The sequence below is a fragment of the Phasianus colchicus genome, chromosome 12, assembly GCF_987193195.1.
Source record: "Phasianus colchicus chromosome 12, bPhaCol1.hap1.1, whole genome shotgun sequence".
Lineage (NCBI taxonomy): Eukaryota > Metazoa > Chordata > Aves > Galliformes > Phasianidae > Phasianus > Phasianus colchicus.
The window spans coordinates 1,442,892-1,467,660 of NC_143447.1; the positions used below are offsets into that span (position 1 = coordinate 1,442,892).

General features: G+C 56.9%; 1 protein-coding gene across 4 annotated transcripts in view; it reads right to left on the reverse strand.

The window, feature by feature from the left end:
- Positions 1–101: 101 nt before the first annotated feature.
- The window catches only part of ZNF609 (zinc finger protein 609), a 36,254-nt gene continuing 11,586 nt past the window's right edge, over positions 102–24,769 (reverse strand). For 2 of the 4 annotated variants that reach the window (XM_031616179.2, XM_031616178.2), the window contains exons 3-10: positions 10,945–11,170; positions 5,845–5,932; positions 3,364–5,716; positions 2,724–3,090; positions 2,324–2,499; positions 1,638–1,854; positions 1,484–1,553; positions 102–1,413 (exon numbers count right to left, since the gene is read on the reverse strand). In XM_031616179.2, coding sequence (XP_031472039.2) covers positions 1,404–1,413; positions 1,484–1,553; positions 1,638–1,854; positions 2,324–2,499; positions 2,724–3,090; positions 3,364–5,716; positions 5,845–5,932; positions 10,945–11,170 — 3,507 coding nt within the window. In that variant the 3' untranslated portion in view covers positions 102–1,403. Of the gene's footprint in view, positions 1,554–1,637; positions 1,855–2,323; positions 2,500–2,723; positions 3,091–3,363; positions 5,717–5,844; positions 5,933–10,944; positions 11,171–24,769 lie in introns of all 4 variants that reach the window. The other 2 variants (XM_031616180.2, XM_090148580.1) reach the window with 2 other exon arrangements.

Below are 24,769 nucleotides of genomic sequence, written 5' to 3' on the forward strand. Positions count from 1 at the left end.
CACAGGTTTGTGATTGTCTCTTAAAAAGATTTATTCTCTCTCCTTGCCCAAATGTACAAAGGCAAGAAGAGTACAGTTTGTATATATATATATTTATATATATATATATATAAAAAACAAGGAACTTGGTAATAATGTACACTTTACAGAAGGGCAGAATCAGGAAGACTGAAATGAAACCCAACACAGCAACTCCAATGGAAACGAGAGCTATCAACACCAACGGCTCAGCCCCGCTCTGCTCCACCTGCGGTCACTGACCCTACTGGGGCGGCCCTGGCCATGGGGTGATCCTGCAGCACCCCGGCCCCGCTGCCTCGTGGGGCGACCGCTGGAAGAGCAATGAGCCAACCTAGGAGGCATGGGGGAGCGCCACGCTGCCGGGCATCCCTTGGGCTGGGAAAGGTGGGAGAGCAGGGGGACGGGAAGAAAACAAAACCCAAAAACAACAGCTTTCAAACAATTGCTTTTTACAGTATGTACAGAGCATCCCGGTACAGCGGCCCTGGGGCCGGGGGTGCCTCGCGCACGCACAGCGGAGACGGCACTGCGGCCCCGGCCCGGGGGGAGACGGTGGGGCCGAGGTAGCGCTGGCCGGGGGGCGGCGGGCAGGCAGAGGACCAGAAAGCCCCTGTCCTCGGGCGCAGGGAGCGGCAGCAGCGACCTCGTGCCTCTGGGCAGAGCCTAAGTGTGCTTGTTCCTCGCTGAGCTCTGCCCGCAGCCCGGGGAAGCCGATGGGAGAGGGGAGGGAGCGAGGGGAGCAGCACCCCCGGGGGCACAGCTCGGAGCCCAGGGGGAAGCCGTGGGGCCGGGCCGCACAAGGCACTGGGGAGAGACCCCGGCAGCAGGGCAGGTGGTGGGGGTCCCGCCGCCCAGCCCGGGGCGAGGGGCTGTGAGAGGCGTACGGGGCAGCTGCGGCCGACAGGGGCACCGAGGCCGCCTGACCCCACGGCTGCGGCCGCCCCGCTGCTCACCTCCCACAGCTCCCTGAGACTGCTGTAGCGCAGGGCTCGGCCCGGCCGCGGCCCCGCGGGGGCGGGGGGCAGCGTCCCAGCCCCACCGCCCCATGCCCCACGCTGCTCAGCCCCACGGCAAGGCCGCGAATTCATCCAGAGACCTCAGTGCTTCCGTTTCCTCTTCATATGCACCAGGTGGGCGATCTGCTCCCATCCCGAGCGCCGAAGCCCAGGAGAATAAATACTTCCGCAGGTGCCGGCTCGCCGCTCACCAAAGGGCTGTGGGGCTCAGTGTGTGTCCGACGGGGGGAGAGGACAGAGTCTGCCTCAGACGGTGGCAGAACGTCCAGCAGAACAATCAACACCATTCAACTGATGTCTACAGGAGTCTCCGGCGCGTCCCCATGTGAGCCTGTCACATGCCTGCTGCACAGCCCGGTCCCGGCGTCACGTCCTGCTGGAGCCAAGGGCTCAGCCCGCGCCCAGGGGCCAAGCCCAGCACCCCACGGCAGCCTTACCGTCCTCACCTGCGGGGCGGCGGGTAGAGGGAGGGCGCGGAGCCCTGCTGGCTGGCCACGATGGCCGTGGAGGACAGACCTGCGGGGAGAGGGGGTGTCAGCAGCCAGGCCAGGAGCGGGGTTCACGCTGCCCGGCGCTTCCCGGGGCCCGCAGGGCTCTCACCTGTTGCATAGGGCAGGTTGTACTGCGCCGGCAGCAGCGAGTACCCGAGGTGGTGGTGGTGGTGGTGTGTAGAGAGCAGGCGCTGAGATGGTGAGGTCCGGGGCCGCTCTGCGCTCCTCTCCCCACCGCCGGCTCCTCCAATGCTGCTGCAGCTCCCGCTGCCCCCTACCACCCCACAGCCGCTGCGGTCCCTCTCCTGAGCTGTCTTCTCGCTTATCTGTGGGGGAGAAAAGCAGCGGGCGCTGAGGGACGGGGGTACCCCAGCATGCAGGGCTTCCCTGACGGCACAGCACCCCCATCTTGCTTACGGGGTGCCCTCGGCACTGAACAGAGCGAGGGGAAGGATGGTGAGAGGCACCAGCAGGTCTTGGCCCAGCAGCTCCTCCCTGCCCCAGAGCAGGGGCTGCCTCAGAGCCGCCCTGTTCTTCACTCAGAGAGGAGCTGCCTGGTGGCACTACACTGCTGCGGGATGCAAACAGCCCTTGCATCCTGCCCCTCCACCCACCAGCTGCAGGGCTGAGTGCCTCCCTGGAGCAGCCCTGCATGAAGGTTTGGCTCATTCACCCCAAAAAGTTCTGGACTGTGGGATTACCCTACAGGCCCAGACTTCCTACAGCAGGAGCTCCTCCAGGCTGCAGGCACCATCCGGAAGCTCCTGTGAGCTAGGCAAAGCTGCTGACTCTCACCGTGGGTGATTTGCTCTTGTAGTGGCTGGCGTGCTGCTGCAGGATGTCCAGGGCCTTGGACTCGGAGCTGGACTTACAGCTGACACTGGGGCTGGCACGGGACTTGTCGCTGTCATCACTCCCAGATGCCTTGCTCCCATAGGGCGAGAAGGAATAGCTGGAGGGAAGGTATGAGCCTGTGGGGGAAAGGCAGCAGTCAGGGCAGGGGGAGGAGAGGTGTGCTGCTCTGTACCAAGCTGTGGCCACGTTCCAGTGAAGGCCCCAGCTGAGCAAAACGGAGACCCCAGCCATCACTCCCCTGTGCCCACCCGCTGGCTCCTGGAGCACGGCCACCAATATCACCACGGGTCTGGGCTGGGACACAGGCACGGCTGCCCCTGAGATGGCCGTGGCTTCCTACCTGGGTAGTTCTGCATCATGACGGTGGGCATGGCCCGGTAGCTGGGGTGGTTGGGGTCGTACGACTGGCTGTAGGAGTAGCCGTGCATGTAGGGGATGTAGGACTGGTGCTGCGTGAGGGGGGAGGACACAGGGACGTGGACACTGGGCCTGGGGTCCTTCCCCACCATGCGAGCTTCCTCAGTGGGGGTCAGTTTGCACTCGGAGCTGGTGCTCTCTTTCCCATCCTCCTTGGACACCACTTCTTTGCTTCGATTTCTTTCCTCCTTCAACTTTCTGTCCCGCTCCTCCTTCCATCGCTCATCCTCCGTCTTGATGTCCGAGTATTTCGCTGGGTAAACGTAGGTCCACATCCGGGGCTCTGCTTCCTGCAAGAACCACACCAACATCAGGGCAGCTGCCCTCCCCCAGCCCCGTGTGTCTCCATACCACTGGAGACTGGGAAGAGAGCAGCACAGCCATCACCCCTTCCCCAGGTTCTCCACGTTCCCCTCGGTGGCCCCCAGCCAACACGGAAAATCACAGAGTCCCTTCACGATGGGAACAAGCCCTAGATCAGAGGACAATGCGTGTTTTCTGCAGTGACAGCCCTGGAAAACACATGGGGAAAACCCACCAGATGGGCTGTAGGCTGACGTTACCTGTCTGTACCAGAGCACAGGGTCCACCTCTGCTTGCCGACCGCACTCGGAGCCTCCCTTTGTCTCCGCGGCCTCCTTGCCAAGGTGGCCGGCCTCGCTCAGCTTCACCTTCAGCCCCTCGGCCACCTGGCTGCCAGACAGCTTGGACGAGTCCTCCAGCTTGGGGATGATAACGGATTTGGCCATGTCAGCACCTCCCTGCTCCTTGGCCTTGCTCAGCCCCGACTTGACAAGGTCGGTGAGGCTGGGGGCCTTGGTGAGCGTCGGGGGCATGGGCGGCTTTTGCTTCCACTCCTCCTTGAGAGCCGCTTCCCGCTCCTTCATGCTGAGCTCTGCCTTCTTCTCCAGCCCTCTCTGCTGCTGCTGCTCCAGGCTCTGTCTCTGCTTCTGTTGCTCTTCATACTGCTGCCGGTAGGCAGGGTTGGTGCTCAGCAGGTGAGCGTGGTAGCCCTGCTCGTTGTAGCCATAGGGTGGCACGTAGGCGTACTGGTTGTAGTAGAGGGACTGCATGTACATGTTGGGACGCTGCTGGATGACAGAGGGCTGCTGGCTGGAGCTGCCCAGCTCTGCCTTCTTCTCTTCAACGCCCTCGCTCTTCACCTTCACCTCTGGGTTCTCCTGCTCCTCATCCTTCTTCAGCTTCAAGGCTTGTGTCTCGGCCGCAGCCTGGCTGCTGGGGTTCAAGGGCCCCGGGCTTGCCTGAGGGTAGCCAGGGGAATAGTAGGTTTCGAAGCCTTGGTAATAGGGAGATTCTTTGCTCTGAGGTTGTGGGGGGAAAAGAGCTTTTTTGGCTCCATCCTTGACAAGCTGCTCTGGATCCTTTGCCTTCACACTCTCCAGCTTGCCCTCGCCGTCCTCCCCAGCGTCAGAGATGTCCGAGTAGGCCGGGCTGTTGGTTTTCACCGAGCTCGCTTCCGCCCCATTCTGGGTGACGACGTGCAGCGGGGTCATGGGTTGGGCAGGGTTGGCGTTCTCCAGCCTGCTGGCACCGCCGATGGAGGGGCTCGGGGCATTGTCGGTGAAGCTGTAGATTTTATCCGCCTCAGCCTTGATGCTAGCAAGCCGACTCTGATGCGGGTCAGAGGAGCCATTCAGCAGTCCCTCGCTTTTTGCCCCAAGATCGCTCGTTTCCCCCCGGAACGGGCTCTTCCCTTCCTCTGCCCTACACACCTTGCCAGGAGTCAGAGGGTTTTCTACCTCCTTGGGCTCCTTCTTCTTCTTGTCTTTCTTCTTCTTCTCCTTGGAAGGGGTGAGGGCAGGGTTGACCGCGAAGGGCTCACCCATCACAGTAGGTTTGGGCTGGATGGGTTTGAGCTGGGGGCTGCTCGGCATGGTCTGGACCACCGTGGTGGTGAGGCCCGCGGAGGACCCGGGGCTGGCTGCGGTGAGGGTGGCTGTCTGGAAGGTGTAAATAGGCTGTGGGGGAATGGCAGGGGCAATGGGTCTGGCAGACTTCAAGCTTTTGGAAGGCATCTTCTCCTGCTTAGCACCAGATGCCTTCTTGGACTTGTCTTTATCCACGCACCTCTTCTCCAGCGTGTCGAAGCCGTCGTTGCTCGTCTCATCGGCCACCGAGGGACCATCCTCAGAGCCATCGTTAGACAGGGCACCGGGGTCAGTGTCTCCTTCCCCTGCCAGCTTCTTCTTGCTGGGGACCTTGGCGCTGAACTTGCTGGAAGGGGAGGGGCTGTGGGGCTCCATCAAGCGGACCTTGGGGGTGGCCGAGCGCGCAGGCGAAAGCGAGCCCTTCTGTGACACAGAGGCACCATTGCAGTTCCCGACATCGGCATGCAGGGAGGGCTCCTCACCGTACTCGCTATCCACGTCGGCCTCCAGCTTGCTGTCATCGTCCGTGTGCGCGTGGGCCTGGTGATACTTCAGCCCGTTAATGTGCTTGTACTTCTTGTTACAGTTGGGGTGGGGACAGTCGATGAGGATGGGAGAGGGGCAGTTGCGGTCGAGGACAGCCGGCTCCACCTTGACCGTGGTGGGGGGCACAGCTGCCGAGCCCATCGAGTTCGTGCGGATGCGTTTGCTGCCCTTGGAGTCCTCCGAGCTGGAGTTGAGCTCCATGTCGGAGAGGGGTTTGCTCTTCCGCTTGGTGACGGACGAGGGACTGGCCTTCACATCTTCTGCCGTGCTGCTGGGCGGCGTGCGGTGATCTGAGGAGTTCTGGCTCCCGCGGCGCCCCTTGCTGTTTGCTCCTGCCCGGGTCTTGCTGCTGTTGCTGGTCCCTTTGCTGTCCGAGGCGGCGGCGGTCTCGTTCACGGGCGTGTTGCTGTTGGGACGCATGCGCTTGCCTCGGCCCCGGCCATTGCGCATCTCCAGGTCGCTGGTGGGAGAGTCACAGAACCTGCAGAGAGAAGGACGGGGGGTTATCGTGTAATGGCCCCACCATGCTTCCATGTGTGGGTTTGATCCCTGTGCCTGGGCGAGGCGGGCTGGGAGCCCCGGTGCTGCCCAACCCAGCCCTGTGCTTACCGGGGAGGTGCCCAGTCGTGTTGTGTGCAGTCCAGCAGCGTCCCCACGTACGTCTTGTTCCTCCAGGTCACGTTGACCACCAGCATACCTGCAAGGGAAGGGGACAGGGTCACCCCCTCTCCTTTCCCTGGGCACTGAGCAACAGGAGAAGGGGCATTTATGTCTCATGCTCTGGGGTGGACAGAGGGCTCCCAGCGCATCTCAAGAGCCTGCAGTGGGGGAAGCAACCTGCAGAGTAAGTACCACAAGTAAGTAAGCCCCTGCTGTGGCTGCAAACTCCATGTCCCCATGGAGGGGACGTAACTGCCACTAGATGGCAAGCTGAGCCCGGCATCACCGCCATGTGGGCTCGGGGTGGTGATGGGAGCTGGGGCTTTCTTTGGGAAAAGATTCATCTGCTGCTTTTCTTGGCTCTTGTGCTTCTTTCTTGGAGTCTTCTGCAGCATCTCACGGCTCTCCCCATTGCTGCAAGCAAGGAAGGCCCAACCTGCACCCAGCGGGTGAGCCCACCCGATGCTAGCACCTTCTGCAAGCTGCAAGAGCAATAAGCAAGTGACTGCACTGCATACTCTGAGGCTGTTAGCGGAGTGAAACCCAAGTGGGTATTTCCTCCCAGCAATGGACTGCTCTGATTACTGCATAACTAATTTGACCAGGAGCAGAGTCCATCGCACTGAGTATATTTATCTGAGCAAGGTAAAACTTGGGAGATAGAAATCTCATTTACAAGGGCAGACCAGTGCAGCTAGATATACGGCTGCACAGCCCTGGAAGATGGATGGAGCCCAGGGAGCCCACAACAGCTGTGCCTGAAGCACATTTGTAAATCTCGGGCCACGGCCTCACTCAGAAGGTGCCAGCAGCCAGCTGCAAGCTTTGGAAGGACAACATTGGAAATGGAGAGATGCTCATGGAGCTGTGGCCCCCGAGAGATGAAAGACAGAGTGCTGGCAAGGGCTGTTCCTTCCTCCCTGCACAGCAGCAAGCCCTCTGCCATGCTCCAGCCTATATTTAACCCGCTGCAACCAATCATCCCAAATCCCCTCCTAATCCGCCGCCAATAACCCAGGACAATTTAAAGCATGGGGATGGATGCTAAGCAGCTTTTTTCACCCGCCGTCCCCTGCGGGTGCTCTGGGATGCGAGGGCGGGCAGCAATGCCCTGCGCCCAGCATTGGAGGGTAATGTGTCACCGGTGTCCCAACAGTCCCTTAGCCTCCGTCCTTGGCTGGAAAAGCCTTTGGAGGCGATGAGCTCTGCACCAGGCAGCCGAGCACGGTGCTTTCTGCGCTCCCTGGGAGGGCTGGAGCTGCAGCACTGTGCAGCCAACTGCACCTGCTTTCATGGGGAAGTACCACATGCTGATGTCACTGCAGCAGGGCGCAGAGAGGGGGATGAATGGAAGGTGACTGCCAGGCTGCTCCCAAAGAAGGCAGCAGTAGTTTGGATGCAAGGTGCTGCATGGTGAGGAAAACCTGCAAGAGCGCATGCAGACAAAGAGGTGAGCATGGTGGTGCAGAGCACCCTGCTGGCCAAGCCCCCGTTTTGGAGCAGTTGGGCTGTCTTCCTCCAGAAATCAGTCTGAGAAGACAGGAGCTGGGCACCGCAATGGGGTATCCGTTTGCTGGGACAGATCCAGGCTGAAGCTTTGCGTGCAAGGAAGGTTTAATTTCCAGCGCAGCCAGCACATCAGCTCCCTAATTAGAGCAGTGCTCAGCTCCCAGCCCTGCTGGCTCTCCCATACGGGCACAGACGGCTTCAACTCCTTCTGCCTCTGATGTTCAAGGGCTGAACAAGCGGCTCCATCGCCCGCAGAGATCCCCAGCCCCACAGAGATGCTGCCATCCAGGAGTTCCCATGCTAGACAGAACAGCTGCAAAGAGCTCTGCTACCTTGCTGTTAACCTGCAGGTGCAGGAGCCTTCTGCAAGGCAATGGGACAACACCCAGGCGCATTCTCACCATGAAGAACAGTCTGCCACAAACCATGGGATGGGATTCTTCTGCTAAACGCATCCTCCTGGAGAAGGGAGGCAGAGGAACCGACACCAAGTGCGCTCCCACAAAGCGTGGCACAGCAGATTGCAGCTCAAGAGCCTCCTTGTAAACAAGCCCTCTAATCCAGGCACAGCGGTTAGGGCGGGAGCCCAGCTGCTATCACCTAGGGCAGCGACGTACACGCCGCAGGCAGTTCAACACCAGCAACAGTCCTGTCTGGAGCAGAATATTGCTCACCTGTTGATAAAACAGCCTTCATACAAAGCTGACAGATGCTGAAATAAACAGTGCTTTGAGAGTGATAAGCAGTGCATTAGCTCTGCTCGAGCTCCCTGCCTCCCTGCACTGTCAAGCATCCTGCCAGCCAATATTAGATCTGAAGCAGCCGCGCTGCGGGAGTACCAGGAAATTATGCATGATAAAGCCCCTTTCCTCTATGCTGGAGTGTGAGCAGCTGCTTCGCTCCCAGGGCTGCTGCTTCCCCAGCTGGGGCGCATCAGGACAGCAGCACCCAAGAGGGGATGTCCCTTGCCCAGTGGTTTCCGTGGTGCTGTGCCACGTTGCTCGATGCTCCGAGGCTTTGAATCCCAAACGCTGGCTTGTTGGGGCTGCAAAACAGCACCATTGTGTGGTTTGGGTCCGGTCACTGCTCTGGGTGCGCGCAGCAAGGACGTGCCACCCTGCTGGTGACACCAGTGAGGATGGAGGAGAGCCGGGAGCTAATGAGGCAGCAAGTGGAGTGATGCTCTCTGGTATAATTAGATCAGTTAATAGTTCCTGCAGATCGAAATCACACCTAACAGAATTAGGGAAACTGCCAAGGCAGCTGCTCCTGAGAAAGGCATTTAACAAAGCACGTTCCCTGCACAAGATGGGCTCGGTGAAGGGGAAGAATGGTGTCACCATTGTGGCAATGGGACAGCACAGAGAAGCAGAGGCCACTGCTGGGGACAGAGGCGGAAGCTGGGTGTGAATGTGGGACATGTCGGTCAAGGCAGAAGAACATCATAAGACTCGTGGGAGCACCATCGCAATTGGGATGGCTTTGCTTATCCTTCTCAGGATGCAGGATTACTGGTGGGCCTTGGCTTTATGACGCCTTCACCCCGATTTCCTGGCCACGAGGACAACCCTAAGAGCATTTTCTACAAAAAGGGAGCCACACTGCCTTCTTCTGCGTAACCAAGCCCTACCAAGCAAGGCTTCACATCCTCAGTCACAAGGCAAACCCACTGGCAGGGGATGAATCCAAATATCCTTCTGCTTGAGGCCCGCTGGGGACAGGCTCCAGGCATGCTCCAGCACGGCCCCCAGCCCAGTACCATCCCCCTGGGAGTAAGACACCAGGCAGGGCACCAGTGAGCTGCTTTCACCCTGAGCTTCCAGGTGCACAGAGCTGAGCACGCAGTATGCTGCTCCTACAGAGGCCGACAGATGTGGCAGACTGGAAGCAACCAGGGGAAATGGTGAGATTTGTATTCTGTGTGACAGGAGTGCAGGGCTCGCTGTAAAAGCCATCGCTCCTGACAGCAGGAGCCAAGCGGCAGGCAGCGGAGGCAGGCAGAGAAGGATCTCTACACAAGTTCATTGAATTACTGCAGACTAAAAATAGGCGAGCCGCAGGAAAGGCAGCGCGCCTCTGAGGCAGGGGCTGAAGACAGAGCTGCACATCAAGGGGTGATGCGGACAGACAGGCGGACAGGCTGCGGAGCTTGGCTGGAACAAAGTGGGAAAGCAGCAGCAGGGTTCCTTCCTCGGAGGATCGGAGCCCCACACAGCCATCAGCGCCCACCCATCCTGTGAGTGAGCAGAGCTCACTGCTTGTGCTTTGACCCCTCCCGGCTAAGCAAGGGCTCTGTTGGCTCCTCTGCCTCCTGTCATGTTGGGTGTTTGTTCCTCCTTGCATGTGCAGCGCACACCTCTTCTGATTCCCATCCTCCAAAAAATTAATGGAAGGTCCATCTCTCACCACCACCACCCCGGAGGTTTGACAGAAACCAGAGCCCTGGGGTATTACAGACTGCAGCCTGCGGCCAATGGAGTCGTGCAGGACTCCAGGCCCTGGTGGTGCTGCCGCCATGCGGTGCTCTCCCTGCTGGCTTCCTGGTACAGCCCTGGGGCAAGCAGAGCAGCAGCTGCATCCCAAGCATTGTTGCACATGGCTGTGTCCCTGCCAGCCAAGACAAGGGTCCCCTGGGCCCAATTTTACAGCACGTGGCATTCTCCTGCCTCAGAGAAGCAGAAAGCACACACTCAGCTTCCTGCTAGCTCCATTCAGATGGATTTTTCCACAGCAAGAAGGGAACACAGAAGGGTGGGAGGTTCCATCCAGCTCTGGGTGCCCCATCCTCTGCCACCTCTGCACTCCTGGGCTCAGCTGAAGCCAGACACAACCGCCAGGAGTTCACCTCAGGCCTCCAGAAGCAGAACCCTCCCATGTCCCCAAAGAGGCCGGAGGGAAGGCCGGGTTCCAGCGCTCGCTGTGCTCCGCTGAGCCACCTATTCATCCTTGTGTTTCTTGGCAGAGCCCCAACAGCAACTCAAACCCATCAAAGGGGCTGGAAAGCAAAGCAAGCTGTGTGCAGATGAGACGAGCTCCAGCGGAAAAAGGTTCGATTGGCTTGGCAGAAGAGACGAGAGCCTGATCTCCTGTCGAGTCTATTTTGAAAGCTCCGCCGGGGTTTTTTAATCCAGCAGGAGATTGCTGCTGCCTCCCAGGGTTTGAGCGCTTTTGTGACAGACCTGCAGGTTGCCAAGCAGAAATGAAGTCAACTCTGTCGAGTTCCCGTTCGGACTGGCGTGGCCTCTCCTCTGGCACCTCCAGGAGCAAGTTAGCTCTTGCAGAAAGGCAGGGAAATGGCAGCTGAGATTTTCGCCCACTGTCTGGGCGACGGGCTAACGCAGCGCGCAGGCTGACGCAAGTTTTGGCCTGCCGTTCCCTCCGCCGCACAGCCCGCGAGCTGCTCCCACACAGCTCCTCTGTCCCGACCACCCAAATCGCAGCACAATGCCCTGGAAGTGCCAAGGCACGGGGACAGAGGAAGAAAAGGATCACCGCAACTCTCTGAACAGGAATGCTGGAGAGCAGAAAGCCGCCACTTACCGTCCTCCGTCTCCTGCCAGACGATGCCCTCCAGGTTGACGCTGGTGCCAGGCTCGCAGGGCCCCAGGCACTCGGGCTCGGTGGCCAGCGCCACGTCGCAGGTGTTCACACCGACGGAGCGGGTGCGTACCATGATCTGCTCACACGGCGATGAGATGTCGTTGTTGACCACGGGGACGAGGAGGTGCAAGGGCAGCACGGCGGGCGTGGAGACCGGAGATTCCATCTGTGGGGAAGGAGAAGCGTGTTGATCACAGCAAGTACCAACAGGCAGCCCTGCTTTGGAGAGCCTCGGGAGCCTTCCAGACGGTTCCGTGCCCAACAGAGGACAGGACCCTGTCGGTCTCTCCCACCTGGCATGCCCGTACCCACGAAACCCTAAAAGCTTTGGAGGGGGGTGGGTCCTTCTGCAGGAGAGATCTGCAGAAGCGGGTGCCAAGTTCCTTCCCTAACCACTTCTGCCAGTGCCATCGGGCCCGGTCAGCATGCCTCTTGGCTACTGCTCTGATGCGCAGGCACTCGGTGGCTTTGGACCCTATGGCTCATTAGAAAAAAATTACAGGCTTCTGCTCGACTGGCAGGACAGGCCCAACAAGCAGCGGGCTCTGTGCGGTCCCATGAAAGCCAACATCCTCCTCCTCCCATATCCACCCTGTGACCGTCCCAAGACACGCGTCCAGACCATATCCCCCTTCTCCAGGCAAAAATCAGCTCCAGATCCCAAACACCAACCATTTCACCCTCCTCCTTCATGTCACAGGCAAAGCTGGGCTTGGACACGCCAGGCGTAACTGCCACACAGATCTGCAGTGCTTTGGGGCTGGCAGCTCATCTCCTGCTCGTCTCCTCTCGCACAGTATTTTATGATCTTGATAAGGCACCGAGCAGACTCAAAACAGAAGCAGGCTGAGAATTATCACCAAGTGCTGCCCTAGGTTTCAGTTTCAATCGGCTGAAGGTCTCTGGAGCATCCAGCCCTGCACTGAGACATCCTGCACCAGGAGCTCACACCACACAACTCCCTGTCCTGCACACTACTGCACATCAGTGCATCCCATGCACCCAAGCAAGGATGTTTGCCGTGAGCTGCAAAGCCTCTCCAAATCCTCAGCAATGCAAAGCATCTGACAAAGCATCCGGCATCCCACCAGCACGTGTCCTGTGGGATGCCAAGAGGTTTTGGGTATAGGGACCTCACCAGCAGACAACTCAGCCCCCTAAGCCCAGCCTGCACGTCTCAGTGACTGCGGGGATGAGATGCTCCAAGGAAGCAGCAGGGTTTTGGGGGGACTCAAGGAAGCAAACTGCAATCACACACCAAGTGTTCTGAATCTGAGTGAGCCCCCTGCAAGGAAAGCCATGGCAAGGAGCAAGAGGGATGCTTGGCTTTGGTCTGCTTGTTTGTGCATGCAGGGGAGAGGAAGGGCACCTGTGGGTTTTGAAACTGTTCGGCTTCCTTCCACTTTGCAACAGAAACCACAGTGCAGCACAGGAGCGTTTAATTACAGTTCCAGCTCTGCTAATTATCGCTCGGTCACATTTGTAATCTGCATTACGCCACAGTGCATAATAAGCAGCTCACTGCGATCTCTCTAATAAGCGAGGAGGCTTTATGGGATTTCATATTTCACCCTGCACTGGAACAAACACAGCCTCATTTATCAGCCATCAGGAAAAGGGGCGGCTTGCCCACTCCCACCAAGAGCTCAGGAGCAAAAAGGGGCACGAGGAGCTGGGCATGGGGATGTGACCTGGCATGGGGAGCTGGGCGTGGGGACGTGGCTGAGCTGGAAGAAGAAGAGGGCAGATCGGCCCCTGAATTCCCCATGCTGCACATCTCTTATCTCCCGGTGCTGCAGCCTTCCCTCCTTCTGCTTCACTGAGATGAGGGGACGTGCCTGCTGGAGGCCGAGGGCAGCAGGAACCAGCATGGGGTGGCACAGAATCAGGCCCCTGTGAGGTCTGCCGTGTGAAATAACGGCACGCACTGCTCCCATCCCACGCACAGCGAGGCCCTGGGACTGCCATGCCTGCCCCATGGGGCCAGGTGCTGTTGCCATTAGAGATGTGGGACCCAAGCTCCCACTGTGGCATAAGAGCATTTAATTCTGCTCCTTGCCATGAGCTGTGGGATGCAGAGGCAGCGTGCGTGGCCTCCAGCAGGAGCTGGGCAGGACGATGTTTCCCATGCCGCTGCCTCTGCAGTGAGCTCCCTACTGAAAGCCCTTTGTGTCCGCGCGGAGGTTTTCCCATCACGAGGAACGTGCTCCCGCCACCGCCGAGGACAGAGGTGGAACGCAGCCAAGGCTGGTGAGCAGCGGCAGCGCCTGGGAACAGCAGCTCTGCCATCACATTGTCAGCATGGGGATGCTAAGGGAGGAGAGGGCAGCGCGTCAGTATTGCTGCTCTGACTGATGCCAACCTCTAAAGCACCTTGCTTTGGGCAGAGTCACGCCACAGGACCAGCAGTTATGAATTTTCTCACTCACTCCCTATAATCCAAGTCATCCGGGCGTGAAATTCTGAGCGATGAAAGCCAACAGGTGTGCCAAAAGCCTTGTGTTTGGGAGCTCTGATAGTGCCTGGCTCCGTCACCATGTCACCATCCCACGGCACACACTGAATGCCACCTCCCTGGGGTGGGATAACCACGTGCAGCTCCACCCGGCAGCTTCAGTGGGTACCTCCAAGCCTGACAGCACAGCCCCCAGGTGCCCCTGCTCCGTGCTGGCTGACATCACGCCAGAGGGCAGCGGGGCTTATCTCAGTGCTGGCAGCACTTGGGGATCAGTGTGCCTTTGATCAAAGCAGGGACAGTGCCCAGGACAGACACGTTGGCACCCAGTCACCTGCTCCAGCCATTTACAGGATTATCAGAGCAGCTCTAGCAAAAGAAAGTAAACAAAAAAAGGTGTTCTCTATAGGAGAGGGGCAGCAAAGAGCAGAGACGGGGGACAGGTGTGTGAGGAGGAACAGGGAAGGAGAAATCCCAGACATCGATCTCCTGATGGGAAGATGCAAGTCTGAAAGACCTCAATGCTGCAGCTCCTTGAAAGCAAGCCAACAGACACCACAAAACCCAGCTGAATGACAGGGGACTCCAGGCAGCCATGCCAGAGCCTGCCCCAAAACCCAGATCTGCACATCCTTAATGCACTTGGGACAAACTGGCTGAGAACTCCTGCAGGGCCCATCCTTCTCAGAGGAGACTGCTGAGCTCTGCTGCTTCAGGGAGGTGAGGAGGACACGCTGATCCTACACCATCCTTTGGAGGTGGGGAGAATCCAACTGTTTCCCCCCAGTTGCATACACCTCCATCAGGATAAGCGCCCACCAACCACAGCGCACGACTGACACAAGGTGCCAGGGGCAGGCACTCGGCTGGAAAACAGCACAACCGTGTGCTTGGTTTGCCTTTTCTTCATCTTTCCCCTGAATTCTTCTACCTAAATCCTGATCCCCATGCGCAGCCCCCAGCAGCTCGCACCATGGCACAGCCATGCAGCACACAGAGCAGCATGTGAGCTGGGAGCATTAATTATTAAGTCACTTGATTAATTAATGATGCTCCTGCAAGCACAAAGTCCTGCACATTCAAAGTTCTCTTTGGAAAGCTGCGGCATTTATAGGACAACCAGAGGAGGCAGAGCTCGGGATCTGCGAACGGCTTTGGTGCAGAATGACTGCAAAAGCCAGGCACCAAGACGTGAGAGCTGGGTGCAGGAGGATGAACAGGAATGGCTCAGCACACACACCCAGTGCCCTCACCTGCCTCAGTCCCAGGGTGCCCCAGCCAGGGACGTAGGAGAAATGCAGCAAACCCATCTGGCGGGTGCAGAGATGCAGAAAACAAGAGTGCTGCACATGCTCAGCACAGCTGGGCATTCAGGGCTCCTGGAGAGGCTCCATTCCAGGGTGAGAGAGACGTATTTCAGATGCGATAAGCAGCAAAGTCTAGAAGGAGTTTCAGATCTATTTATCCCTCAGGCAAGAGGAGACATCTTCCTTCCATCTCTTTAATATTAAAGACCTGTTTTGGTATGATTTCCACGTCTTAGCCCTCGCAGGCTGCATGTTTAGGAAGCTGCCCGCTTGGCTCTTATCTCCTCTTCTTTGTAGGTTTTGCTCGAGTTGCCAGGAGAGATGCTCGTGGTTTGCAGTCACAAAGCCAGCTCTGTCTGACGGCTGATGGGGAGATTGCAAGCAGGGAGGCAGCGAGGAGCCAGCCAAAGAGCAGCCAAAGCCCACAGTACGTGCCAGTAGGGCAGGCAGGGAATCAGCACCCTGCATATCCGGCATCGGGGAGGGGACCAACACTTTCCCTGCTGCAGAGTTGCCCCATTGCACATCCAAGCAGTGCAGAGAAGCATCCTCGAGTGCTGCTCCATCAGTTCCTCCGGACCGCAGCAAGCTTAGAGCTGAGATTCAAAAAGGATCTGAAATCCCCGGGGGGGGGAGCAGGGGACGCCGACACCACCCAGCCCCTGGGCTTTCCTCCAACCCCAGGAAGGTTCCTACACTCTGACCTTGCAGTTCTCAGCCTGCACACAGAGACAGATGTCACCACATCTTAGCTAGCGAGTTCTTACCACGGAACAAAGCCCAGCGCTCAGGGCAAAACAGCAGCCTGGGTTATGCTTGAGCAAATTTTATAGCTAGCATCCCTAAAATAAAGCAAACGTGCTGTTAGAGAAAGCATCTGCTTTGCTCCCCAGGGCTCTCCATGCCACACACCGAGCTGCCAGGGACAGTTCCTCCCAAAGAAACACTACAGGTTCAGTGCTGGTGTGCAGGTTGGGCATCCCTCGTTGTTCAATCCAACCCTTCTCGTCACTTCTGCCCTTATAATGCAGGGATCCTATGGCACCGTATCCCCAGGGTCCTACATACTCATACATACTTAGGAGCCTTTGGCTCCTAAACTGGGATTCTGTTGCAAATTTGGCTTCTTCGGATGCGAGGGAACCAGAAATACAAAGCCAAGAGAACTGGAACAGCAGATACCCTCCTGAGAATGGCACAGAGAGATTCCCAAAGAGAGATTTCCCCATTATTTAGAGGATAGACGCCGGCCTGAAGAGGAAAAAATAAACATTTCTGCCTCCGAATCCCTGCAGTAAACCCACCTAACCTCCAGCTCCTCTCCCTGAAAACACGGAGACAGCATCGGTACCCCTGTGCCACCGCTCTGCCAACTTCAGCCATCCAACATCACGTGTAGCTGGATCCACTGATAGAAGTTCCAGCTATCAGAGGCAAGAAATGCAGGGAAGGCTGTGTGGATGGGTTTCTTGCCTACAGTGGGAACTGGGGCTGGGAAGCAGGGTGCTGGCCAGGACCAGGGGGTCAGCAAGATGCCCTGGGGGTGGGCAGGGTGGCTGAGGTTAGCTTTTGTCAAGCAGATGCAGCAGGAGATGCCATGGTGCCTGCCGGAGCATCGCCATGTTTTTGTACGGGGGCAAGAAGAGAGAGCTATGAGACTGGAGAATGCTCTGGAGTACGGAGGCTGCAGCCACATCTTGTTTTAATTGCATCAGCAATTGCTAAGCAATTAATGGCAGGGAGGAGGAGGAGCAGGGCAGCGGGAGACAGAAAGGCACACAGCAAGCAGGGAGAAACAATTTGCTCTTTCTCTGAGGAGAGCAGCACCATTTACATCCACTGTGCCCCGCTCCCAGAGCAGCCCTTGTGCCATACCCAGAGCTCTGACAGCGGCTCGCTGCCCTCCCAAAGCGGTCACTGCAGAAGACCGGCTCAGGGATGCACTGCCACGATGGACAAGCAGGAACCGCTGTCCTGGGAAGCGCAGCCAGGATGCAGAAACCGCCCTGACCACTTCCAACCAGATGCAAACAGTTGAGCAGCGTGGCCAAGCTGACCGGTGGGCACCTTTCACCCAGCAGCTGCAGCTTACGGGGTGTCTTGGAGACTGCGCCGGGTCTCGGCACGCCGAGCTGTGCAGAAGGGAATGGCTGCAGTGAAGGAGAGAGGCACGAAGTGGCGATTTATGTGGACGATGTGCCATTCCAGGTCACATATCGACAGGAGCCTTGCCTCCTGCGTGGGCGGCGAGCCAGCCCGATTATCTGTCATATGCTGCAAGATGCAGTGCCAGCAGCCCAGCCGAGATCACCCAGCTTGTTTGTAATAAGAAAATACAAACCCTCGGATGCAGGCAGCCAGCTTTTGTTCAAGCCTTCACTTGCCTGTGGAAGGTGAGCAAGCGCAGCAGGCTGTGTTAAAGCACGCAGTGCCTGGAGGCTGATCCTCCCTCGTGCTCCTCAAAGAGCGATGGAGAGCAGCTAGCGGGAGCGCTTCCAGAGGGAAGGATGTGATCTTTCCTGGGAGCCAACGCTCTGTTAACCCTTCTTCTTGCTTCTCTTCCACTGTGGAATCCTCAGACGCGAACGCTCGGCACACGGTGCCATTTTGCGTTCCGTAGGGAGCACCAGAGCCTTTCTGCCTCTTGGGATCAGGAGCGGGGGAAAAAGGTTTGCGGTGCTTGTTTGACAACCCTGGAGAGCAAGCATAATGCAAATCTTAGTGCTTGCAAAGCATATTTCATCTGGAGTTTGAAAAGAAAGAAACCAAACTACATGGAAGAGAAAGTCAAGGAATGAAGGCTGCAAGTTTCAGAAGAGCTCGCTGGTTTTTGCTCCCTTGGTTCTGCCACATGCCCTAGAGGACGCCCATTTTCCAAGGATGGATGTTCAGAGCTCCTCAAAACAAGGCATACCGTAACCCACACATCCATCCTAATCACCAATGGAAATATGGACTGAAAGAACAGCATCTCCTTGGGTTTGGATTGCATCAATAGGCTGGAGGACCCAAATGGTCAACGCGCCATTGTCACTGTCATTCAGAGCAAAACCACTGAGGAAAAAGTTGAGGGTTTGTGTACAGACAGCCAAGCACGCCCAAGGCAAAAGCTTTATCCCAGAGTTCCAGCCTGCACTGTCCAACACAGGCAGAGCAGGAGCAATGCCAACAAAAGCTCCATAAGGCTCCTGGAAAGGCTGCAGCCTCAGCTGACCTCCATCTAAATAACAAATCTTCACCTGCGACTTCAAACGACACGGCACGCCGGGAACCTGCCATTAGGTAATTAGGAACCTGAATTTTTACACCCGAGATCCAGCACCGCAGGTCATGCTGCAGTCGAGCCACCCACGGCATCAGGCCCTGGCACAGGAAGAAAATGGGAGCGGGAGCTCAAGGATGTGGGAAGAGAAATAAAAGCTTGGCTTTGGGAGCCGGGCTTTGTCCCAGCAGGGCTTGCGTGCTAGAAGTTTAAGAAGGGGTTTGTTTGCTGACAGCTTAAAGGATTTAAGGGAAGGATTAACCATGGCTTTGCTGATGAGAGAAGCAGTGGCAAACTCGGAGCAATCCCATGCACATGGGGAGAAGCTGGAGGAGGATGGGGAAAGGGGGATGAGCCGAACCACAGGGACGGACTGCTTTGTGCAGTAAACTCAACTGGGAGCCACTCTTCCCAGCATTAACAACCTTCATCTGGTGCCAGAAGATACAGGGAAAGCCTAAGGAGAGCCAGGCCCAGGGTCTCACCTGCATGCTGGGATGGAGCCCAGCTCGTTCAGGTGCCCAAACACTAAGCATTTACAGCCAAATCAGGCTCACGCTCAGCAGGACCCACAAGAGATAACGGCAGGAGGCAGATCTGCTCCAGGCAGTGGGACGTGCAACTGGAGGGCTTCCTTCCAGCAAAGATGTCCGTCACTGAGCACCGCAGGGCTCGAACAGATGCAGCCGATCGATGGGCTTGTCTGGCAAGCTGGAGCCCAGAGACAAGGACGCGCTCCGGCTAATCCAGGCGCTCAGGCCATCGCGGCCGCCAGGCAAACAGGCACGGCCCCCTTAAAAGAAGGCATCGCCAGCACAGATTTAGCCGCAAGAGGGTGGGGAGATCGCTGAGCTCCAAGCCACGGGCTGAATCTTATCTGCTGCTTTAATACCTATCAGTGTTGATACAGATTAAAGGATTAGGCAGGATTACCGAAGGCAACCCCCCCTCCGGCCCCAGGCGGTGAGGATGGGCATGGGTGTGGTGCTCGCATTCCCCTCCTGCGCCCCACAGCCCTCAGGGAAGCAGCCTCCCAAAATGTGGTGAGGAACCTCGCGAGAGCAGTGCAGGGAGCCAGTCTGGGCTCCCAGGAGGCAAAGGAAAGCTCTGGAACACCAGCAGGCATCGTTTTGTTCTCCCTGAGGTTGCCTACCAACATGGAACTGGTGGCATCACTGCTGCGAGAAACCATCCCACCCATCCATCCATCATCCCTTCCCTAGCCTAAAGCTCTCTTACCAACACATTTGGGCAGCCTAGGGAGGCCGCCTGCTTAAAACCAGCTTTTTTTTGCTGCTCAGCGTAGCTTTTAATTGGATCATTCCCTGACCCAGTTCCCCACATGGCTGCACAAACCCTCGAGCATCAGTGTGGGAGGATGCACCAGGACGCCTCCTGCAAAGCCCCGATGGCCACATCGAACAGCTCCCGCACCCGAGCTGCAAAGAGAAGTTTCCCATTTTCAAAGAAATGCCTGCATTCTAACACAGCTGCTTTCATGTGTATGGCTTCAGTAGGAGACCTACCAGCAAGCAGTAAGGAGCGTTCCAACTGGTCTGCTTCCCTTACCAGACAATCTCCATTGCAATGCCTCTGCACTGAGCACCATCTCCAGCATCAGGCAGTGCCCATCCAAAGGTCTTTGCAAAATGTCTGAGACATGAGGAGAAGAACCTGCATCACTTTCCAGAGCAAAGCTGGACTTTCCTGGGCTGCACGCACAAGCCAAAAGCAGTCCCTTTGTCACCCAGCACTGCAAAAAAGCAGCTCCACTGCAAGCTCTGCTCTAGCAGCTGTCTTCTTCCCAGCAAAACACCGCCAGGCTGCAAGACAGAGCATCAAGACCTGCATGACCGGACTTGAGAAAAAAGAATAGGGAAAAAACAAAACAAAACAAAACAAATGAGCAACATAACATTGAGATTTCCACTTCAGTCCAGAAAAAACAAACAGCGTTTGTCCCCCCGCCCAGGAAGGCACGAGCTGCAGAAGCTCGCCGGGTGCGTGCCAACAGCAATAAATCTGGGATGGAGCTGTGCTGCAGCCCGGCGCCAGGACAGATCCATCAGCCCTACAAATTCTTGGCCTGGACCAAAAAGCAGCTCCTTCCCTCCAGCCCTGCTGGGCCAAATGCCAGCTGGGTCCCCCAGTGACCCTACTGGGCCAGGCTCCCCATCCCACAAAACTGTCCATGGGGTCGATAACCACGGAATCAGAGTATCCCAGCCAAAAACAGGACAGATGGGATGTTCCCACCAGGAATAACCCCAGGTGCACATCACGGACCCTAAGGTTTGATGGGACACGCGTACCTCCAGCCAAGGGGTTCAGAATTAAGTCCTACAAGTATCCTCTTCTCCACAACACCTTAAAAATGGATTGCTTTGGTTGACTGCAAATAGAAGTGAAGAGGTGTCCATCAGGAGAAGCAGAGTGTGGTGCAACGCCAGCACATGTCAGGAGAGTGCGTTGTGCTTCTTCCAGCACAGCCAGCTCCGTCCCCACAAAGCATATGGCATCACAAACATATTTTGCTTCCCGGGTGCACAACTTTGGAGAACACATGCCATGTATTACCTACATGTCTCATTGGGGAAGGAGCAGAGCTCCGTGTCACTGCGCAGGAGTTGTCAAACAAAGTCACAGCACAGGGACGTGTGATGTGTAGGGAAAACATTGCCAGAAGGAACACAACGAAGGGGGCAGAGTTGAGACTGCTGCGCTCAGCTTTACGCTGCTCCTCCCAGGTGCCAAGAGCCCACCTACTGTTCAGATGGCTTTTCACTCAACACTTCAAGGATGAGCTGCATCCTGCCACCACCGCTGCCTCCTCAGCACCCACCAAGCAGCGACAAACTCACTGAGAACCCATGGGCCTGCAAGCCCCGGGAGCTTGGGGGCCTTCCTACAGCTGCCCGCCTCACTCACCCACAACTCTTTTACACGAGCAAGTCCTGAGAGCAGTTCTTGGTCCCAAGCAAAGATTATTTTTGGCAGACATATCAGAACAGTTCTTGCTCCCTTAACCTCCTGGATAAGAGCACACAGTCCAGATGTTGGAGTGAAACAAAAAGGAATGGTACAACACAGCCCATGATAAAAACACACAACGAAAACATACAGAAGCAATATGGCACAGTCAGAGCCCCAGAGGAGAAGGTCAAGCTGAAAGGAGGGAGGTTACAGGGTTGAGATGAACCACCCATCACAGCAAAGCACTGGTCTGAGCGAGGGGTCACTTCTCAAGGCGCTCCAGAACCCATCACCGAAAGCAATCCTCCAACGCTCTGAATCACACAACATTTCTCGCTGCTACCAGCAGATTCTCAAACAAATCCAATCTGTGCAACCACTACAGCAACGATTACTGTAAATTAAGCAATCTTCTCCTCCCAGGCCGGCCTGGCCATCTCCAGTAGATCTGGGACAACTTTCATCAGCTGCTCCCAGAGGACTGCAGCTGCCAGCAAGCCTCCAGCGCTTTGAAGTAGGCTTATTTTCTTGTTCTCCTCACCCAGAAGCACTAACACGATCCGATTAAACGGGCCACATGAAACCCAACCCACCCACGCGCTCCCCTATTTTTGCCCTTTCCATTCATCGGCAGCCTCAGCGCAAAGCGGGTTCGTCAAATTTCTCCGCTTTCCTTAAATTCTTCTGCCAAGTTCTGATTAAAATCCTCCTAAGTGGTTTTCTCTTGATTCCATTTCCTAGAACTGAGAAGTAAAGCGGTCCTGAGCGCGGCACTGAGTGCCAGCATTAATAGCCGCCGACGCAGCCGGGCCATCTCGGTCTCCCACGCAGGCTCGTTAGGATCAATGGGAAATTGAAAGCAATTCTCTTCCCATCTCCCCTATCAGACCACCAGCTCCCGGAGGAGGTTGGGTTTTAATAGCCCTGTTCGTACGATGCTCGGATCGCTGTCAGTGTGGGTATGTTTCACGCTGCACCATCACTACGGGTACCGCTTCAGTGCTATGTCTGACATGGCAACGCGTGACACCTTCCTCCGTCCTCTTCTCCCTCAACCCAACGGCTCCTGCACGCTGCCTATGGAGGCAGTGCAATGGGAACCCCAAAACAGCCCTCACTCAAACCAGAAAATCCAGCACCTGCCCTCTCCACCCTGTCCTCCACACCTGAAGGACCCCACGCAGAGAGGCACTGCTGCCATCAGTCCCCAAATCCCCATTTTTAATTCCATAAGCACCCTTGGAGAACACCAAATCCACCTGCGGGAAGGGTCTGAGCCCCCACCCATCAGGTTCTCCATCAGGGAAGACCTCCCTTCTCTGGTTGTAGGGCAGAGCTAAGAGGAGTGGAGGCTGAGAGTCCTTCTGTGCGGGGATCCACCAACCCCATGCAGACCATCGGGCACACATGGGCACACTGGAGGGCAGCTCCATGCATAGCTTTCCTGACTGCGGCTCACCTCCCAGCAGTTACACAATGCTCTGCTCGTGGCTGTAGTGTTTTTTCCTCCAAACGGACACTCAGAGGCCTTCTTACAAAGGCCTACCTTAACAGCTCCCTTCACCCTTGTACACAAAGTGTAGTATTAACAGCCGGCCTGAAAGACCATAAAACACCAAATATCTAAAGAGTTCCTGTGCCTTGAAATGTAAGCTAAGCAAAAAAAAAAAAAAAAAAAAGAAAAGAAAAAAAGCAGCCTTCCTGTTAGCAAACGGCTGTGATATATATACACACTTGCTTTCCTCCCTTCCAAGCCACAGAAGAGCAAACAGCACTTGAAGCTCTGCAACGCCGCTCGCCCTACAAGGCATCCTACAGACGTGCAGGTCTCCCTGCACCAGGATGGCACCCGCCAGCTCTCGCTGATCACTTTGTTACCACCTCAAAGAGCCCGCTGGCACAACGCCACGCTCTCCTCACTGGATCCTTTTCAGCCTTCAGAAGCAACCTGCCCAGCCTCAAGCCACAGCTCTGCCCTTGTCCCCTTCTGCCAAACCCCCCCCGTGGGCTCAGCTCACTGGGGTGAGGGGGATGAGCAGGGCTGCTCCCAGCTGGAAGCGGAGATGGAGGCGAGCGGGGACTGCGCTCGTTTGCATAGCACCTGGGAAAAATCACAGCACGGCATTTACATCGCTAATTGGGGGAGCGAGCTTCCTGGAACAAGATTGCTTTCTGGCACAGGGAAGGGAAAGGAAAAAAAAGAAAAAAAAAAAAAAGAAGAAACACACACAGACAGACACAAAAAGCCTAACCACCATTTGTAGCTGCGACTCCACCTGCAGCACCTGCTGGCACCAGCATCGCGCCGGATTTGTGGCAGTTCCTCTCCCATCAGTGTGCCCGCGCACAACCCGGTCTCACCCTCAAAAGCCCCAAGTGTGGTTATTGTCACCCCTCATCTCCCTGCACAGCCCCAGGTAGGGCCAAATAACGGGGACAGCAATATCTCCAGCAGACAGTCATCAGAAACAGCACATCAGCAGGCTGCAGATACCTTCCCGTCCTTTCAAAGCCCAGCCAGCTGGCTGCTGTGTGCCCATAGGCCGTGGCGTTACAGGGATGCTCTGAAGCTGTACTTATGGATGGGCTCCAGCTCCAGCCCTAAGTGCCCGTAGCAGAGCACGGTGACCACAAAGAGGACGAGCAACCCTGCCCACCAAGGCAGCCTGGAAAGGCACAGGGAGGGCCAGCAGAGTGCTGGGCATGGTGGGCTGCCAGGTGGAGTGGCAGATTTGCTCATTAGTGGATTATTCCTGGCACACTCCCCGTGCATCAGCTCCCCAGAAGGACTGTGAGAGCAGCTCATGGTTTGAAGCCTTCGAGGCTGCACGGAGCTGGAGACGCCGGCGAATCTTCCTTTAAAGAAATCTTGCTCAACCAGATAAATGGTGCTGTGCAGCAGGGGTCACTAGGCTAATAAGCAGCCACCATCAGCCTGGAAGCAAGGCAACAGACGCAAGAGAATCCACCAAAGCCAGTTAGCCTCACAATCTGACCCATCTAAAGCAGCCACCATCTGCCGAGGAGTCTCCTTTGGAGGAGAAGCCAGGCAGGTGGGTGAGCACGCTGGGGGACGCGGCCCATCTCTGACTACAGCGAGGCTGGGGAGATGCAGAGCGCACAACGCCGCACATTTATGGCTTCTCCCAGCCAAGGAAGCGCCGTGAGCCCAGTGCAAAGTCCCTCAATGAGGAGCAGTTCCCCCTCCCGCACGCTCCTCGTTCCTGCATTGTCATTCCGCTCTCGTGCCTGGCAAACAGGAGCGGGTTGCTCGGCGGTGCTTGTGCCGCCGTGTCCTTGACAGGGAGCCGCCGGCCTCGGCTTCCAGAGCACTGGGGAATTGCACCGCGAGATGGAGATGGGGCTGCCCTGCAAATCAGCTCTTAAATTGGACCTGGTGATGCAAACAAGCTGTGCATGGAAGCTAATGCAGCCCCTAACCAGTCCTTCAGCTGTGCCCCGCGAGAAACCCAGCAGGAGGAGACACGACTTCCCTCGCTCTGCTACAATGCCTTGCGAAGTGGGATCAGCTGAAGCTCCCAGACTGCTAGCAGCCTTCAGAAAGAAAAAAAAACAAAAAGCACACACATATAAATAACCTCTCAGCAGGAGCCAAAACTCAGAGCCTAACCCCATGGTTTTAAGTGAACAAGTCCAATTTCCTCCTTTGTAGCTCTTGACACATGTTGGCTGCGTGCCCCCTCCTCGCCTTGTTCCTGCAGCAGAAGGCTCTGCACTGCGGGTCAGGGGACGATAAGGAAATGAGCA